The sequence below is a fragment of the Zonotrichia albicollis genome, chromosome 1 (assembly GCF_047830755.1).
Source record: "Zonotrichia albicollis isolate bZonAlb1 chromosome 1, bZonAlb1.hap1, whole genome shotgun sequence".
In the NCBI taxonomy this organism is placed as follows: Eukaryota; Metazoa; Chordata; class Aves; order Passeriformes; family Passerellidae; genus Zonotrichia; species Zonotrichia albicollis.
In genome coordinates, this window is record NC_133819.1 from 20,420,231 (window position 1) to 20,437,820 (window position 17,590).

The 17,590-nt window shown below is 37.4% G+C and overlaps 1 protein-coding gene and 2 long non-coding RNA genes across 4 annotated transcripts in view; 2 read left to right on the forward strand and 1 right to left on the reverse strand.

The window, feature by feature from the left end:
* LOC113459739 (uncharacterized) overlaps positions 1 to 9,621 on the forward strand; it is a 168,794-nt gene extending 159,173 nt beyond the window's left edge. Inside the window, exons 4-5 of the long non-coding RNA XR_012579020.1 lie at positions 2,865 to 2,940; positions 9,461 to 9,621. This is a non-coding gene — a long non-coding RNA (uncharacterized LOC113459739). The remainder of the gene's footprint in view (positions 1 to 2,864; positions 2,941 to 9,460) is intronic.
* LOC102073099 (macrophage mannose receptor 1) overlaps positions 1,997 to 17,590 on the reverse strand; it is a 32,557-nt gene continuing 16,963 nt past the window's right edge. Inside the window, exons 15-30 of one of the 2 annotated variants that reach the window (XM_005480462.4) lie at positions 17,355 to 17,499; positions 16,284 to 16,319; positions 15,991 to 16,166; positions 15,405 to 15,472; positions 13,729 to 13,829; positions 12,633 to 12,769; positions 11,481 to 11,595; positions 10,781 to 10,977; positions 9,485 to 9,575; positions 7,920 to 8,152; positions 6,922 to 7,087; positions 5,716 to 5,871; positions 5,168 to 5,284; positions 4,790 to 4,951; positions 3,610 to 3,642; positions 1,997 to 2,970 (exon numbers count right to left, since the gene is read on the reverse strand). In XM_005480462.4, coding sequence (XP_005480519.2) covers positions 2,801 to 2,970; positions 3,610 to 3,642; positions 4,790 to 4,951; positions 5,168 to 5,284; positions 5,716 to 5,871; positions 6,922 to 7,087; positions 7,920 to 8,152; positions 9,485 to 9,575; positions 10,781 to 10,977; positions 11,481 to 11,595; positions 12,633 to 12,769; positions 13,729 to 13,829; positions 15,405 to 15,472; positions 15,991 to 16,166; positions 16,284 to 16,319; positions 17,355 to 17,499 — 2,103 coding nt within the window. In that variant the 3' untranslated portion in view covers positions 1,997 to 2,800. The remainder of the gene's footprint in view (positions 2,971 to 3,609; positions 3,643 to 4,789; positions 4,952 to 5,167; positions 5,285 to 5,715; positions 5,872 to 6,921; positions 7,088 to 7,919; positions 8,153 to 9,484; positions 9,576 to 10,780; positions 10,978 to 11,480; positions 11,596 to 12,632; positions 12,770 to 13,728; positions 13,830 to 15,404; positions 15,473 to 15,990; positions 16,167 to 16,283; positions 16,320 to 17,354; positions 17,500 to 17,590) is intronic. The other variant, XM_026795694.2, reaches the window with a different exon arrangement.
* Positions 12,873 to 14,810, forward strand: LOC141728206 (uncharacterized). Its single transcript, XR_012579021.1, has 3 exons — positions 12,873 to 12,917; positions 14,472 to 14,673; positions 14,750 to 14,810. It is a non-coding gene; the product is annotated as an uncharacterized LOC141728206 (long non-coding RNA).

Genomic DNA, 17,590 nt, shown 5'->3' on the forward strand with positions numbered 1-17,590 from the left:
ACTGTAAACACTGCTCTCTTTTAAGAACAAGTCCTTTCCAAAACTGAAGTCTCCATCCTTGTAACTAGAAGTGAAGACATTTGTCATCTTCTGACATTGCTAACATTAATTCAAGTTAGTTTTTGAAGTGCTACACAGGACAGACCTAGAAAAGCAACTTGAGAACTGGGGACAAGAAACCAGCAGTGAAATATCATAGATTAAAGCCCTCTGTTTTAACCCTTACATCTCAGAAACAAACAGACAAAATCCCAGTGGTTCAATACATTGCAATATGTCACAGCACTAGGTATATGTAGAAGAAAGAGAGCAAACTGCAGAAACTGCAGGTTTTGGTGCATTTTGAGCTCTTGTTCACTTTGAGGCAAAAATAGCATTATTATGTTGGTTTATTTGATCCCAGTTTGGGGCCTGTTTGTTCATAGACCTGAAAAAAGTGATGTTCAACACTGTAGTCTAGTGGTAAGCTCCCATGCAACAGAAAGGAAATTTTTGCCTGGAATACTTTAAAACTTCACCAAGTAAAAGGATATGTTTATCTATCTGAGAAATTCCTAATGAGGAGGTTTCAAAACAAAGCCATATACAAGCTAAATGCCTTTAACCTGAGTGCAAAGTGCTCATCTGAAGACTTGTATTGGCATGGCAGTTTTTGTACAAATATGCTGCAAACCCTGCTGCAAATGTTCACAAGTCCTGCTATTCCTTCTGTTTATTTACAGGGGTAAAATTAAAAGTTGTGATAACAAAATTGAAAAAATCAAGAAGTGCAATAGCCAGCAGTGAGATGAACAGTAGATGTCACAGGAGAAGCAACTATCATTGCTTTTGTTTTTAAAAGAGTGTTGGGGAAAATTATTGCAAGAACCAGACAAACTTGTTGACTTGGCTGTAGAAAGTAGTAAGAGAGAAAAACATTTTCTGAAAAAAAGTGTCTGGATTACAGCAAAGTTAGGAATTGAATGAATTGTTTAATAATAACTATTCTATTTGCAGGTCACATGAAGGGAGGGTTTAGCATGAGCAAATCTTACAAGGGTAGCTCTAAGTTGTAGAGCTGAATGGTGCCACAGGCACCAATGTGGTGAGGTACAAACAAAAGCTGACTTTCCTGAGTGAAACCATACTTCAGATACATCTAAAATAACAAAATTAAATTGCTCTGACAAAGGAAATCCCAAGGGAAAATACTTGGAGGAAATAATTCCTGCCCAGTTCTCTCATTTTGCTCACTAAGTGCCAGCCTGACTCTAGTCTAGTTCAAACTGGGCTTTCTTCTCGCTCTGGTATAAACGAATGTTTGTGAGGATTCCTTCAGGGTTCCAGACGTGGGGAAAGATTAATGCAGACACTGGGGTAGGCTGAAAGAGGAATTGAGTACTTCAGAGCTCCCTCTTTGGCATGGCCAACCAGCCTCATGCCAGCTGCAAATTTTTTGGGGTCAGTATCTTGCGTGATGCGTAACACATTGTGCAATAACCTGTTCTCAGCAGTGTCCTACACTCTTGCTTATATTTACACCAAGAAAACTGGATTTCAGTGCTTAGGAAAGCAATTTAATTAGTTGGTTGGGGTTTTTTTTCTGGTTCTTTTTTTTCTTTTTCCCAAGTTTCCAGCTTGCTCAATAGACTCTGTGCGGCCTGGGGAAGGCAGGTTGTTTCCTCGGGATACCTGCTAAGCACACTTTCTCATAAAGCATTTAGTTTGCATTTACAACTCACTTAAAAGCTATCTTGTAGTGCTTTCTATTGTTTTTCTGACATCCAAAATTTAGTCTCTTACAGATTTCTAGTAGAGAACCATCTGCTGCATTCCTTAGTTTTCAGTTCCTTTTTCTTGCATTTAAAAATGGGAAGTTGGTGCTTATTCAAGCTGAATTCAAAGTGGTGAGGAGAGAAGCCCTTCTTGTTACTGACAAAAGAGTTATTGTGCTGACAGGAGCACCCCCCTTCCCCTTCCTCCTCACTTGATTCACAGAGAATGTTGAAGCTGAAAATTATACTAATAGAAAATTTATTTATTTATTTATTTCAAAGCATTAACAAAAAGAAGCAAAAACTGTCAGGGTAAGAATATTTTAATTCATGTAAAGGAACATAATACAGTTAAAAATCACATAATTGAATTGAAAATGATTATAACTTATACCTGGTCCTAATATTCTTTGCTGACATTAACTGTGTTTTCCATAGCAGAAATTGAACATGACAAGGTTTTCTATCCCAAAGTTTTCTAAGAAAATAATGTGAAGCAATTTTATAAGTGTAATAGGATTTACCCATAAAGAACAGTAAAAGTACTGGTCTGATGCCACGAAGTTTGTGGGGTTAAATGTGTTTAAGTTTGCAAAAGAGTTAGACAGGTTCTAATTTTTGAGATTTTTTAGTGTCCACAATATCACAGCAATGCAGTTCTAAATGGCATTCACACTTTATTGGGCATTCATTCTTACTAGTTGACTTTCATAGTCCTTTTTCAGTACATGTAATTGTTTTTGACAAGATTTTTTGCATGACCATCCTTGCTAAGGCACTTGAGAACATCTTGACCATTACAAAATTGTAACATCAAACTCTAATTCTGACTTTGTAAAATATGCATGATGAAAAAAAAAAAAAACTGCTAATGCTAAAAGAGGAAAATTATTTAATTTGTGTAATGTTTAATGTAAGGTTACACTAGATCTCATTATCTCACTGCAGACTTTTAACAGATACATTCTTTAATTTCAGCAGTAACTTGCTGCTCCAAGTAACATGCCGCAGTACCCATTCTCACCAATTCTTCTGTCACCAAGACATCATCTTAATAATGTTTCATTGCCAGAATCTGTTGAGAGCTGGTTTTGTCTCTTTCGTTTGTAGAAACAGGCTGCCATGCCAGCTCCAAAAACAGTTAAAACAGCGAAGAAAATGAGTGGCCAAATAGAAGCATGAACAGGTGGGCGAGTCTCTTCATTCTTTTCCTTGCCTGAAATGAATCCACATAACTGTGAGAAACCATAGTAGTTTTTATTTCCACATACAACATGAAGAGCATGAAGGAGATGCCCTCTCCAGGCTGAACCTGAAGGCTGTAAATCTGAGCCCTGAATTGCTGCTGATCAGTAGTCAGGTCTCTGTTCCTAAAGCTAATGTGGTTTTAGTGCATCTGGGGTACAGTGATGTACAATGCACGCAATAGATGCTCATAAGAATGTATGAAAATGTATGCCTTAGATGGGTGTGGGATGCGAATTATTGGAAATTAATTTTACAATATTTTTGTTACATGATTTACGATAATATCTTTGTAAGAAACTTTCCTATACATCTACATAGTTTCTAACAGCCTATTAAAGCACTCTGTAGCTGCTCTCAAAGTTCTTCTCAAGTGTGGTCGCTGTTGAGCTTGCCAGCTCAGGGTTGGCCCTGAGCAGTCCCACTGGCCAAGAGCAGGTGAGTGCTCCTGGGCATCTGAAAGGCACCGTGGGGTCACCCTGAGTGACTGATAACTCTGCAACCCTCTGTAGGGCTTTTTCTCTAAAACACAGCGGTTTTAAGTAGTTTCACTAATTTTAAGTTCATCCTCTATTTAGATTTTTCTTAGTTTTCTTATGAAAGCTCTTACCTTTTTGCTTTCTAGGACTCCCATTTGGCTCAACTTCAATGAATTTCAGAGAGAAATCACATGACACTTTATTAGAATCTGTGTGTTTGACTGTTTGCAAAAATAGTACAGGAACAAACCCCCCTTAATTACTACCATTGCATTAGTAGCATATATGTCTGCTATAAAAGGCAACAAATTGAGGCAAAAATACATTGCTAAGCTTTCACCTTCCTACTTAACATTACTTAATTCACTTTTGAAACTCTGTATTGTTTTTATACTACAAACTTTCAAATACTGATTTTTTTTTATGTTCATTCAAAACATCTTTTCACATTTTTCCTGAAATACTAATTTTAATGTACTAAGAACATAATACACACTCTGGAGATTAGTTTTACATGGCATATTTTGGGAAGATCTGCACATCTAGCTGCTACAAAATTTTTGATTTCTAAACATCTTCCCAAGAAAACGCCTACTGAATCACATGAGTAATCTCCCTATTCAGCTCTGTGTAAGACAGAGAAAAATTAAAGACCTTTATAACATTGTTTTGTTGCTGTTGAAGAACTACAAAAAAACCCAGTTTGGGACTCAGAACTGAAGAATTATACACATAGAATTAAAGAGTTCTAAATTATCATGAAAATATTTCTCCTCTTGCCTCTTCTACATTAGTTTGCAAACACCCTTGATACCCAGAGGAGAATTTATAAAGGCAAAATGTAAAGTGAAAGCAAAGCAGAATGCAAAATAAATAGATACAAAGCAACAGTAATCCCTATTAGGGCAGGAAATAGTACATATGGGAGCTCTAAGTATGATTCAATGGATGAACTTTAGAGATTCCTTATTATTTTAGTACTATGTAGGATGGGGTGTAATTTGGATGTTTTTAGTAAGTCTTTAATAAGGATTAATTGACTTACTGCCATGGGCATGTGCTGATTTAAGCACAGAAATTAAGAGTGCATGGGAGATGACTATTTCTTGGTTACAGTTCTGCATCTTTTTCTAATTAAAGACTACTTGGAAAATGAGTAAATGCTAACCCTAAATTTTCAGTTATTCTTTCACCACCTACCATGTCTTGAGAGGACTTTAGCACTGAAATACAATTTTTTCAACTTTTCATCTGAAAAACAGAATTTTAAAACTGGCTTTATCACTAAGGGCTGACACACTGAGGACTTACCTTTGGGTTTTTTGCAGATAAATCCTTTCTCAGCAGAGCAATCACTTTTGTCCCAGTAGCCAGATGGTGCAGTTATTTCCACACACTTATGCTCCACATCCAAGTCTTTCTCCTCCCAGTTAACAAAGTCCAGGACAGTATTATCTAGCCACAACCACTGACCTACAGAACAACTCACAGAGTAAAAAAAAATTAAAACTTATCTATTTCATTAATATCTTAACTCCTTAGCTCTGCAATTTACTTTTAATAACTATAGTTAAGCCACTCTTCAGCAGAAGCCCATGTTGTTGGGGTTTTTTTGTAAAATACTGAAATCCTCAATTTTCACATATTAGCAATGCATTTTTCCATTAAAAAATTGAAATTTAGACATACCTTCCACATTCTGGTAAAGTCCTATCCAAAAGCCTCCTACTTTATTTCCGAGTGGTTGAATTTTGAGAGTCAGAAAGTGAGATTCATCCGTGTTTTCTACTGAAACCAAAGTAGCTCCTGAAAGGCATTAATAAGCAAATAACGATAACCTACATGAGAAACCACTGTAGTGACCTCCTCTTTTTAGTCTGTACAAACAATAGCTCCTGTACTAATGCTGCTCTGTTGGTGTCTCCACTGTTTCTTGCAGAAGAAATGACCTGGAGGTAGCTAGAGGCTGTGGCCCCCACTGCTGCCCCAGGATGCTATCCCACAAGCCAGGACATGATGGGGAGCTCACACACAGGGAAGCTGTAAACCTGAGAGGACAGAAGGCAGCACAAAGTGACTCACATCAGCTTATTTTCATTGTGCCAGACTCAGAATAGCTTAGTAGGTAGAAAAAAATCTTAACTTTTTTTTTTTTTTAATCAATATCTTTACATTTTTATGATAGTTTTGTAAAAACATTGGTACAAATCTTTTTAGTTGATAATGAAGGCTCTCACCTAAGCGAGCACACTCAAGGGAGGCCAGCCCCCAGGTTCTCCCAGCTGATGCTTCAAGGTAGTAGCAGTGATCATGGAAAGGGATCCAAGTTTGGAGTTCATCTCCTTCAGGACAGTCCCCAGGCAGCTCAGCAGCAGGGTCAGTAGGAGCTATCTCTAAAGAAGACATATGGAATTAAATTGGTAGTGCATTGTGAGTCATCTCTGATTCTATGACGTGGGTGTAAATAGTGTAGGATTTCTCTCACCCAGCTTTATTTGTCTTGACATCAACTCATGACTATTCCCACATTCCCTCAACCCAGACAACAGGGAGAGCCAAGTAGTCAAAAGTGTTAAACATCTTATTTCTCAAATCACATTTCTCAGGACAAGGAATCAAATTGCATCCTGCAACATCTAACTAACTGCCTTGGCAGTACTGTGAGGAAAGAAAACCCTGGGGGATGATACAAATCTCAAATTTGCATTTTCACAACACAGAAGCTGTTGTAGGCTAATGAATCATTAATGCCACAGTCCCATGTTGTGTGGCTGCTTGGTCTCTTAATGTTGTCACTTTATAGATTAAAAAAAAGCCATCAGTGGAGCATGCCTCTGCCAAATCAGACTCTGTTTCTGATCATAGTGCAACTCCAATTCATTTTGATGAATCTTGCACTGCCAAATGTATGCAGCCTTAAAATATAAAGGAGGGAAAACAGCACAATTATACAAAATCTGGATGCAAACATGCCTCTGCATATATCTGCAAAGAGTTAAAGTAGCATTCACATTGTCAAGGCTCTTACAGTTTTAGCTCTAGCAATAGTGAATGGAAGTGAAGCTCTTGGCTGTGTTTTGGCTCAGGGGCACTCGTGTGTGACCTTCCCCAGCTGAAGTTCATACAGTCAGTGCACAAACCCAGCACATACTACACAGACTTGTGTAATTTATGGTCATGGCTTGTAAAGAGCAAGATATACCTTGAAGACAGAGCTTCTGTTATGGAAACAGCTTTACCATGATAACAGTGCAGCCATATGGATTTGCACAAGAACCTTTCCTGTGCCTAAATTCAGTCATCATCCAAGAGCAAACATCCACATTCTGCTGGGAGGTGGGTGCTACCCTGAAGCATAGTCCTCTGCAGGGGTAGCCCAAACCAGAGCAAAGTCTTATGGAATTAGGAATGTGTCTTTAAAATTGTTACATGCCTTTGCTTACCATCTGATATCATGCAAACTGAAAAGTAGCTTTCATTGCAAGATGCTGTTTTCCAAGTACCATCAAGATCAAGGTAAACACAAGCATTGTTTTCCTTTGGTTCCCCAGCTGCCCATTTTGTGTACCTAGTTTTCCAGTTATTGGTCCATTTGTAATAGCCACCAGTCTGAAAACAAAGGAATTCTGGTAATAGTTGTTGTTGGTTTTTTTTTTTTTTTCAATAAAAAGTTCTGCCACATAAATATAGTGTAAATATAATCATATGTCTATTTGATTTTTTTTTGAAAAAAAGGGCCATTTTTTAAAACCCCATTCACTGTTCTAAGCAAAGTCCCCAGGCAGTTTGAGTTACACAAGAACTACATATGAAAATGTTCAACACTGCATTGCTTTTGGGAGGGTTTTTCTGGAGTAACAAACTTCTACAATAGGGTAAGAAAGTCAGATAAGGCCATCTTAGGTCATTTAGTAAATCCTACATCAAGAGAAGCAATTACAAAAAATTTGTCCTCTCTGCTCTGCTTTATTTAAATTAAAATTCAGAGCTATTTGTGCATAAAGATTACTTGACATTAAACACTAAACAGTCAGCTTAAATCTTAAAATATCTCCCTAATACTCACAGTAACTTCTATTAATATATTAATAGCTCTGAGTATCCTCCTGTATAGCAGGGCTTTTGACTTTCAGGGTGGCCGACAGTCACTTCATGACAGCTGCACTTTCTGACTCTCAGTCTGCAGCTTGACTTCTGTTACTGTTTCTAGAACTTTCTGCTTTCATCTTTTCCTTCTTGCTAACATTTTCTGTGATTCTTCACTCTGTTTGGTGATGAAAATACTTTACTTATTCTAACAGTACCCCTATATTTCTGTGCATTTACACAGTGAAGCCATTCAGAATACAATTGCTCCGCTGTTCAATACTGGTTGTCCAGAGGACTGTTAGAGCAGGAAAATTCCCTGAGCACCCGCACCTCCCATCTATCCAGCACTTGCCATATTGCTGTTAAGACCAATCCATACAGGTTTTCCATATTTCAGCATCTGGATCCACAAGAATGAGTGGATGTAGGCATCTGAAATGCTGGCAAGATCCGCAGATTTGTCTTGGCAATTTCTTCTGGCCTCTTCCCATTGCATTTCAGATGAAATGATTGAATAGCTACTGTCACCATAACGAGTAAAGCCAGAGGCTGGATTTGTTGTTGGTAATTCAGGCTGTGAGGGAACTATGGAAGAAAAACTGAATGAATGAATTTACAACAGATTGCTCTTCTGCAGCATGCAAGATATGAAAAATTGGTCAAAAGGTCCTAGTCAATAAGTCAAAATCTTTTTTAAGCTCATGAACAAAACAACATCAAAAACCAAAATAAAAACAAACAAACCAAATAACCCTCCCCCCCAACCCCCCAAAAATGCCAAACATAACTTTTAAGACATGGAGCAAATTTGTTAATGTAATAAGATGAGTGAAATCCTGGATGCCTGAAGTAGAGTGTACTTTCTATAGACTTGACTGGTCCAGTCTAAGACTCCTAGACTGCATATTTCAGATTTTGTGCTTTAAGTTATTTAGCTAAATCTAAATATCTGAGTATACATTTATTTCTCATTGCTGGTGGATAGAACTTAGGACAAGGCATTTAAGGCATTAATTAACTGTTGTAATCTCTAGACCTAGCCTAAGACTTTGAGACCTGTTTTTAATTGATCACCACTTGCTGTTCACTCCAGCTTCTTGGCTTATCTGTAAGGGTTGCCAGAATGTTGCCTGCATGTTTGAGTCAGGCAGTGTACATTTCCACCCTTGTGATTGTAAATGTATTCAGAAGAGCTGGAACTGGGATCAGGAAAATTAAAAATACCTCCATAAAACTATATTTGCTGTGCGGGGAGAGGGTCTTCTTACAAGCATGTTAGCTGTGCTGAGAGTGAACAGGCTGAAATCAGGGAATAATTTTTACTTTAATAAAGCTGAGGCGTAATTTTTTTGTTATCAGTGCTTTGCCTTCTCTACTCACATTATATGCTCGGACAGCTGTGATTTGTATAATTAAAATTCTACATGAGTAAAGTCAACATTCATTACTCATTTTGGTGTACAAATAAAGACAACAAGGCACATCCAAGAAGCTGTACATTTTGATTGACATCATATAGCATTCAGTAGAAATTGTGAGAGAGGATTAAATGCTCTGCTCAGATTCATCCAAGAGAATGGAAAGATTACTGCAAGAATATGATTTCTACTGCATTTAGGATGCCTAAATCTCTTACACTTCACTGAGAAAAAAAAAAAAGCCATTTTCATTTATTATCCTCTAGTATTACTCATGATTAGGCACAAAACTCACGATTAAGATAGTGGTTCCTCTCCAGCAATTTCTGTGTAACAATTTGTACTTTAAACATAGCACTGCCCTAACACTGATAGAGGTCTGAAAGCCTGAGACTCAGAAGAAGACTCAAAGGTGGAAGGAATCACATCAGGTTACAGATTCATCTTATCTAACCAAGGTATTCTTCCTCTTTAGGAGACTGGGTGGAACAGAACTCACGTGAATTCATCTGGCATACGTAGCCTCTTTCGTTGTCACAGCTATCATCTCTCCACCTCCCATCTGACTTCATGATGAAGACACAATCTGTCTGAAGGGGAGGGGAAGAGGCACAGCCATTACAAGAGGAAGTGGGGAGCGGGTGAGCTGCAGCTCCTCTGCTGCTAGTGCAGCCCTGATGGCAGAGGGGAGAGGAGAGGAGCTCACTGAACACCTGCATAAATTAGTTCAAATTTCCTAGGTTTCTGCCAAGCAGCTTGACCTGGTATTTAGTAGTGACCCCTTAAATTTGAACCAGGCTTCCACTGGTGCCAAGGTCTGAAAGAAGTCAATTAAAACCCATTGTACCAGTTTTATAGAACCCCATCATGACTGCATAAGAGACTAAGGTACCTATAATAAATCTTCTCTGTTCTGATTTACAGTTATGGAGATCTGTTTCAAAATACTTTTATCAATGAGAAAAACAATATAAGAATTACTGTTAAAAGCGCTAGTCTACACTAGTCTAATTGAAGCAGACTCTTTTGCAGAAAGCAGATGCTCTTTGCTGGCTTTTTATAGTCATTATCAAGTCACCATTATCAGATGCAACAAAATATTTTCTCTTTGCTTTCTTATGTTTACTTGCTCCAGTATTTCCTTCATGACTCCTCTGATTTCAAGATTGGCCATGGCAGTCTTTTGGCATGTCATTCAAGTTTCTCCTTTATGCTGATTTAAATAAGTTTTAGTCATCAGCTAAAGTTGACTGATGGCAGATGTTAAAAATCTTGGGTGAACAACTGCCAATCATTTCCTCAGAAATTACCACCTTTGGAAAAGAGCCTGAGTTTCTGCAGTGAAAGAGTAATTTCACTGAAGATATCAATTTGTGCCATCAGAAATAAGTAAAGCAGTGTGGGAGAACATTAGCCAGAATTTGGACATACACACAGCCAAATTATTGTAGCATCAAAAATCTTGATTTTGGTTTATCATACCTTTTCTTTGTTTGGTGTTGCAGCTGTAGTGCTTGCGTTAATGCAGTTTGGGGAGGAACTGATATAAGTTTCTCCAAGCTTCTTTTATAGAGCTGGTTTTTTGGCAATAGTTCAAATGGAAGGCTAAAAATCCTCTTCTACAGAACCTTTTCCAAACATTTGAGTGTATTTGGAATCATTATCAGATGATTTACTAAACCCCATTTTGCTTTAAAAGTACTTGTTTCAGCATCCTATTATTACTGCTGTAAATTTTCTTTTAGGAAAATCAACTACCTGCCCAAGGTATAGAAGTTACTTAAATTTCCTGTACCTCCAGAGCATCATCTGTCACTGTTTCAAACTCATAATAGTCAAAGTAGCTTTGCTGCTTTTCTGGTGCACCATTAACCCAGTTGGTGTAGGAAACAGTGCTTCCATCTGCCCAAAGAAATGTGGACTCTCTGTTGATATCATTCATTCCAATCCAAACATTAGTTGTGGCATGCTTCAAATGATAGAAAATGAAAGCTGGAGAGAAGCAAAGATTTCTCATTAAGGAAAGCTCATCATGACTTGCCTAAAAGAGGGGAAATGTGCAAAAGCCCAAAGGGGGGGATGTAATAAAAGGACAACATTTTCCCCTACACAGCCCATCTGCCATTAATTAAATGTTTAGATAAGCATCCCTTCCCCACTGTGTATACACACATAGGGTTACACAAAGTCCTGTTGCCAGTGAGAGAAACAGGAAATACAGATTTCTGTCAGTATGAGAGATCTGTGGAACCACCCTCAGAACACACTGGAAGTTTCATGAAAACAAAGCAGCTGAAAGACCTAGAAACAAACTTTATTTCTTATATGTAAAAATTTTAGCTATTGCCTTGGAGTTTGAAGTTAAAATAAACCATGGAGTGACCTGGCTAATAAGCAATTTTCATCAGGTAATCCCATATTTTATATTGGAGAGTGTAGCAGTTTCTTTAGTGAGAGATAGAGATTTTTTCTTTCAATAGAGCCCATATACATACCTTGCACTTGTTCATTTGGTATAGTAGCCAGGTTTCCTCCCAAATTGAAGCAAACACCTTGTGCAGCATGCCACGTGAGATTTCTTGTTATATTGGAAGCGAATACTTTGAAACACTGGAAAAAAATCAAGCACTTTTCTCAAACTAGCAAAGACTGGAACTATTATATGTGAATGTTATCAATTAGGTCTAAGATGTACTTTTCTGCAGAAAAAGAAATCAGGGCTAGAATGAGTGACAGAGCTCAAGGGTAGAAAGTCTGGATAGGCAGACCCAGGCATACTCTTATCCCTCCCCATTGTACAAGGTGTAATCTGGGAGCCTGGTATCAAATGAACTGATTGTAACGAGGTCAAGTACACAATCACTTTTCACATTTTCATCTGCCTTCTTCTGCAGTAATAGGAGGCATCATTTGATACCAAGAAAATGTGGCTTTGGGTGACACAGCTGCAGGGAATTATCTCTGCTGTGCTTTGTCCCCCTTCTGATGACTGTGGTTGCAACAGCTCATCCTGCCAAAGGGTGTGAAATATCCTTTGGCACATTGACCTGGAATTCTGAGGATGCAATAACAGCACAGTGTACATAAAGTAGACAAAATAGCCTTTGGTAGATGGAGCTTCAACTCAGATTGGTACTAACTCTTGTCTTACAGCGATGAGTACTTCCAGACTGTGACTGAATGCAAAACTGTCCTCAAAACAATTGTAGGAGGCATCATCTTTCTGAATTCAAAGCTTTGTGAACCCCTACAGGCAGAAGGGGTTGCTCAAATATATTCTTTCTAAACCTTTCCACCTTTTTTACAAGATTGACCATTACAAACTTGCATTTATAAACAAAATAACATACATGAACAGAGGAGGAGAGGTTTTCTTAACAGTAATACACAGTAACAGTGTATTTTAAGCCTGCACAAACTATGCTTTCTGAAATGTACTCAGCATACACCTACTTTTACTTTGTATTTCTCTGCAAAGTTAGATGTCTAAGTCACCTCAAAAAAAGCCCAGCCATCCAGTCTGCACATTTTGACTAAGCAATTACTCTCCAGATTTACTTTATATTCATAAAAAATGTGAGGTTTTCAGTATTTTCTCTTCAGTTCTACTGCTTTACACAATTTACTGAAGAAGTTTGTTGACATACCTTGTTGTTAAAAAATATCCAACTTTCTGGACATCCTCCAGGAGCCAATGGAAAAGGAAATGTTGAATTGATAGAACTGTTATGTTTTTCACATACAAATTTATTGACAGAACCACAGTTAATGTCATTCCACAGGCCTGGGAAATAAAAAGAAAAAATTCAACATCTAATAGTATTTAATATTTAGTAATAATAATTTATCATTTTTTTAATAAAGAGATTTTTCTCTATTTTTTATTTCAGGCTACAGTTTGATCTGAAGGCAAAGCAACCTGGCACCTTCAAGTAAGCTCTAATTTTAACAGTACTGTAGCCCCTTGTAGTTAATTTGAGCTCCTTGACCCATCTGCTCCTTGCTCAGGGTCCTCTCCAATGTGTCTATACCTGTTCATGGGGGTTTTTGTGAGCTCTGGCATCATCGCATTGCAAGCAACGGGGGAAATACACCAATAAGCAAATTAAAAAAAAAAAGGTTCAGAAATTGATGAGAGAAGAAATACCAGATCAATCTAATGGCACAATAGATGTTCAAACATACTTCATTGATTATTTGTAAAACATAAGTTTAGAGATCAATACATATGTACTAAATTCCCACTAGCCTCATTAAAGTTACAGAAATAGACCCAAGAGGAAGTGGATCTCTGGGATTTGCAAGAAATTTCCATTCTGGTGTACTTGTAAACATATCTTAGGATATTAGATGTATTTCTTTCCTCGTTGACTTGTACATTCAAGTCCAATTTCCTGTAGCTGCTGTAAATGTTCTCTTAAGTTCATAGAAGAGAAGATAGACTATTCAGATTTTTACTGAAAGAAGTAGTGAAAAGCCCTGTAAAAAGGAAAAAACCCAGAAGGAAATCTCTGCTTTAAATGGCTCGTGGTACTGAAATCACCCCATTCTAGGGGCATAGACTCTTCCATGGCTGGTGGTCTCATGACTGGAAGTCACTGCATTATGTTGGTTTATCACTGGAAAGAAATTGCAGAAAACAGCTACTAAAGATTGGTGACAGTTGACAGCAGATGTTTGACAGCACTAGTTATAATCCCAGCAGAGGCAAATAAAATCTAATAGTTTTGTATTGTCACTTACCATGCTCTGACAGCATAACCACACAATTTTCCTCATTATTTGCAAAGTTGGGTTCATTAGGAGCCCAGGCCACATAGGTTACTGGAGTTCCATCCACCCAGCTTAAAGAAAAGATAGACAAGTAGTTATTAATTAATATATTCATTTGTGATATAGTAGTCTTAATGAACACCTCATGAGTAAGGATGTCTATGAGGATTTATGGAAACTGACTACAATGGGAAGGGCTATTAGAGATTGCCCTTTCTTTGCTTGATTATTCTAATTTGAAGACATTTCTGTAAAATATTTCTGGTTGCAAATTAGAAAACATATTTTCTGTTATGGCCACAATTGTTTTGACAACATTTAATAAGAGAAATCAAAATCAGTTATTCATAATACATACTACAGGGAAGGATATTAAAATTTTATCTTAATAGTTATTTTTGTCTTAATAGTTATTATACTAACTATTTTATTCCTAGGTAACACTATGCTTTTCAATCTGAGCATTTGGTGGTGTTTTTATAGGTGAAAACAAGAATGAAAATACTTTTCTCTGGATTCACTCTGCTCTATGGGGGAGTAGGGGGGACTGGTCTATTTTTCTGTAAACTAAAGGACATTCTGTCAACTTTAAAACCATCCTTTCTAAAGTACCAAAATTGCAACTTTTTCCTCAATGTTTACCTGCTTTTTACTTTAATATATTTCTGTTGGAGGAAGAGGAGTTTTTCACCACTTTTTAATCATTATTTCAGAATTTAGATCAATAAGCCTGAAGTGGAAAAAATTTCAGCTGCATCATCTATGTCTTACTGCTGATGATACAATTGCTCTAAATAAAGGAGATTATCACCAGATACATGGAATTCTCTATGTCCCTAAATCAGGAGGTTAAAGCCATTTACCAACTCAGTCACTATCAACTTCTCTCCCCACTCCTCTTCTGCCTTTCTCAAGGTAAGTGACTTACATACATTCAACAGTGGCATTAAAATAGAAAGGTTAAAGTCAAATCTCCTTTAACCTTTTCCAGATCAACCTCAGAAGGACTTTTTTTCACCTCCCAGGTACATCCTAACTAGTAGGTTGGAAGGTAAGCAGTGTATCATGCTTTTTGCCATCTCTTAGCTTAGTTTTGACTTGATTTGTGCATTGGTATTTTCAGAATACTTGTTACTGTTTCTGTACTGTAAATTTCTGCTGACTTTTCTCCTGGAATAGGAGTTTGCAGAGATTGCCTTTTGTAGTCATGGCCTGTGTCTTCCTAACTCTGGAGAACCCCTCTGATATATAGATAAAAAACACAAGAAAGCCAAACCCTTCGATATAGGGCATGTTTTAAGTGTATGTGTGCATGTTCATAGGCATAAAATTCAGTATAGCAAAATATCACTCCAATTTATGGGACAAATCTCTGGAAGAAACTTGAGAAAGTGTGTATGGAGAGTAGAGCCGCCAAGATTTTCTTTGGCTAAGTGCTTACCCAAGGAAAATAAATGTTCTTTTACTATTTCTTTTTGGGGAAACTATTGCACTTTAGAATATTCTAGGACTATTCCATTTTGCTTTGTACACAGTATCTGGAGCAGCCTTCAGACTTTCAAGAGAACCTATTGAGTCCCTCCAGCTTCATAAAATATTCCATTTGTTTCTACATGTTAGAAGCTGCACCAATGATCATAACTTACCTGAACTTTTTATCAAGGCTCACTCTCAGACCAATGAAGTATCCTATTTGCTCTCCCCCATACCTCTCCTAAATCAGAAAGACACTACTTCAATTTAAAAGAGAAATCTTTGAAGCAAAACAAGCAGAAATTGATACACCATTGATTAGGCCCACAGAGCAGCCACTGAAGTCCACAGCAGTAAAGAACCTGCTTGCAGGTAACCGCTGCAATGCGTTCATTTGCTCAGGCACAGAAGTCAGGTTTTCATCTGGGACATCAGAGCCAAGACCTGCAGCTCTGAAGACCCTTAGGAGGGAGTAGAAAAGCAGCAGATTTTGAGTCAGAAACTGGTACTCCTTTTTTATTCTCCCTCGAAGGGCAGCTGCTTTTCAAGATGGTTGGTACCTTCCCACATCACTCTTCCTGTCAACTGCATCAGCACAGCTGGGGTGGAGCAGGGGAGGCCAAATCCCATGGGATCAAAGGGTGTTTCTGGGAATATTTCATTAACAAAAATGCTGATGCCTCTGCTTCTGAGATAGTTTTACAAGCAGTTTGTCAAAAGTGTTTTTACTTTAGGTAGTCTGTTTATAGAGATTCTTACATTTTCTTTTAGTGCTCTCTTCAGGAACCTTCTCTCACTGTTACTATTAACAACAGCTAGGTCTGCAGAATTCTTCCTGCAAAACTCTTGGGCTCTTTCCATGGAGACCTGTTCTTTGCTGATATAGTAGAGCTTATCTTCATATATGACCCATCCATCTGCAGTGGTTTTATATTCTGGAAGATAAATAAGGTACCCTTAAATTTTATATGTGTTGAACGCAAAAGCTTTTTCTAGAATAACAATTTTAGGAAAAAAATATTTATAATAAAAAAATAGATACAAAGACCTACCATATGTGTCAATTGGTTCAGGTTTTAATAACACTCCTGCAAAAGAAGAAATAGAAGCATGATACATCTCTTTAGAGTGTGTTATGATGTAGCTTATGGCTGACTGCAAGAGGGAGGAACAAAGCAGAATTCTTCACCCCATTGGCATTCACTACTAAGCAGGCTTAGCCACACAGTTCAGCTCCACATTGCTCAAAAGGCAAGGTCATCTACTTTAACTTTGTATCATAAGCAGTGCTTTACTTCAGCAAAGCCACAGCTTTGGCTGAATCACATTCCTGCACAAAGCAAGGCAAGGGAAAATTGTTCTTCCAAGCCTGTAAGTCACAGCAACTTATCTGAAACACTTTAAACTGTGGCATACAGCTCCTTTACGGATCCATTAGTAGATATTCTATAATTCACCTGGGGGTATTTTCATCAAGAGGGAGAAAATCTCCACTAGATTTATTTTAGCTCTATCAAGAAAACTCTCTGAGTAATATTTATAAGCAAAAGGAAATATGACTTCATGAATGTGCATATATATATCTAGGTATAGATATAGATGATATAAATATATAAAATAACTGTGAGTTTTTTCTGGTTGGGATACAAAAAGAAATAGCGCTGCTATGAACCATTGCTTTTACAAAACCAGTTGAATCCTGAATAATTCTACAGGAGAACCTGAAGTACCATGAAATCTGACAAAGATATCATACTTGATTTTAAGCTTCACCTGTGTTAATATAAAAACCAGTATTGTAAGGAATACAATGCTAGCCCTTACAACTCCTTAACGCCAACATTACAAAAATAAAAGCAAAAGCTACTTAATATCAAAAAAATCTGTAATCTTGCAAACATATGGATTATTTACACACCCTATTTTATGTAAAGAAACATTGAATTCATTCTTATCAGTCATAATTGAAAAATCTCAGCCCATAATATGTTACTTAATGCTCTTGACCTCTGTTTGGAAAAAGAAGTTCTTCAAAATTTTGCCTCTTTCTCCAGTAACTTAACTTAGAAAGCAACTAATAATTAAAGTTTTTTAATCTTCTTGCCAAAAAATAAGAAATCTACCTTGTTTTATTTGGCAAACCCAGTTATGCTGTACTTGACAGACCGAAAGAGACCATGGTAGAGAATTTCCCCCATCATTGTATAAGCCACAAAACTGGAGTCGTCCGTGGTTCCTTGGACTACCATCCCAGTTTGTGTACCTAACCTATAGAAGAAATCAACTTTGTTACTCTTTTCATCTCTTTTGGTAGCTGTACTTTCAACTGGAAAATGGAAATTAATTGCTTTTGTCTCAA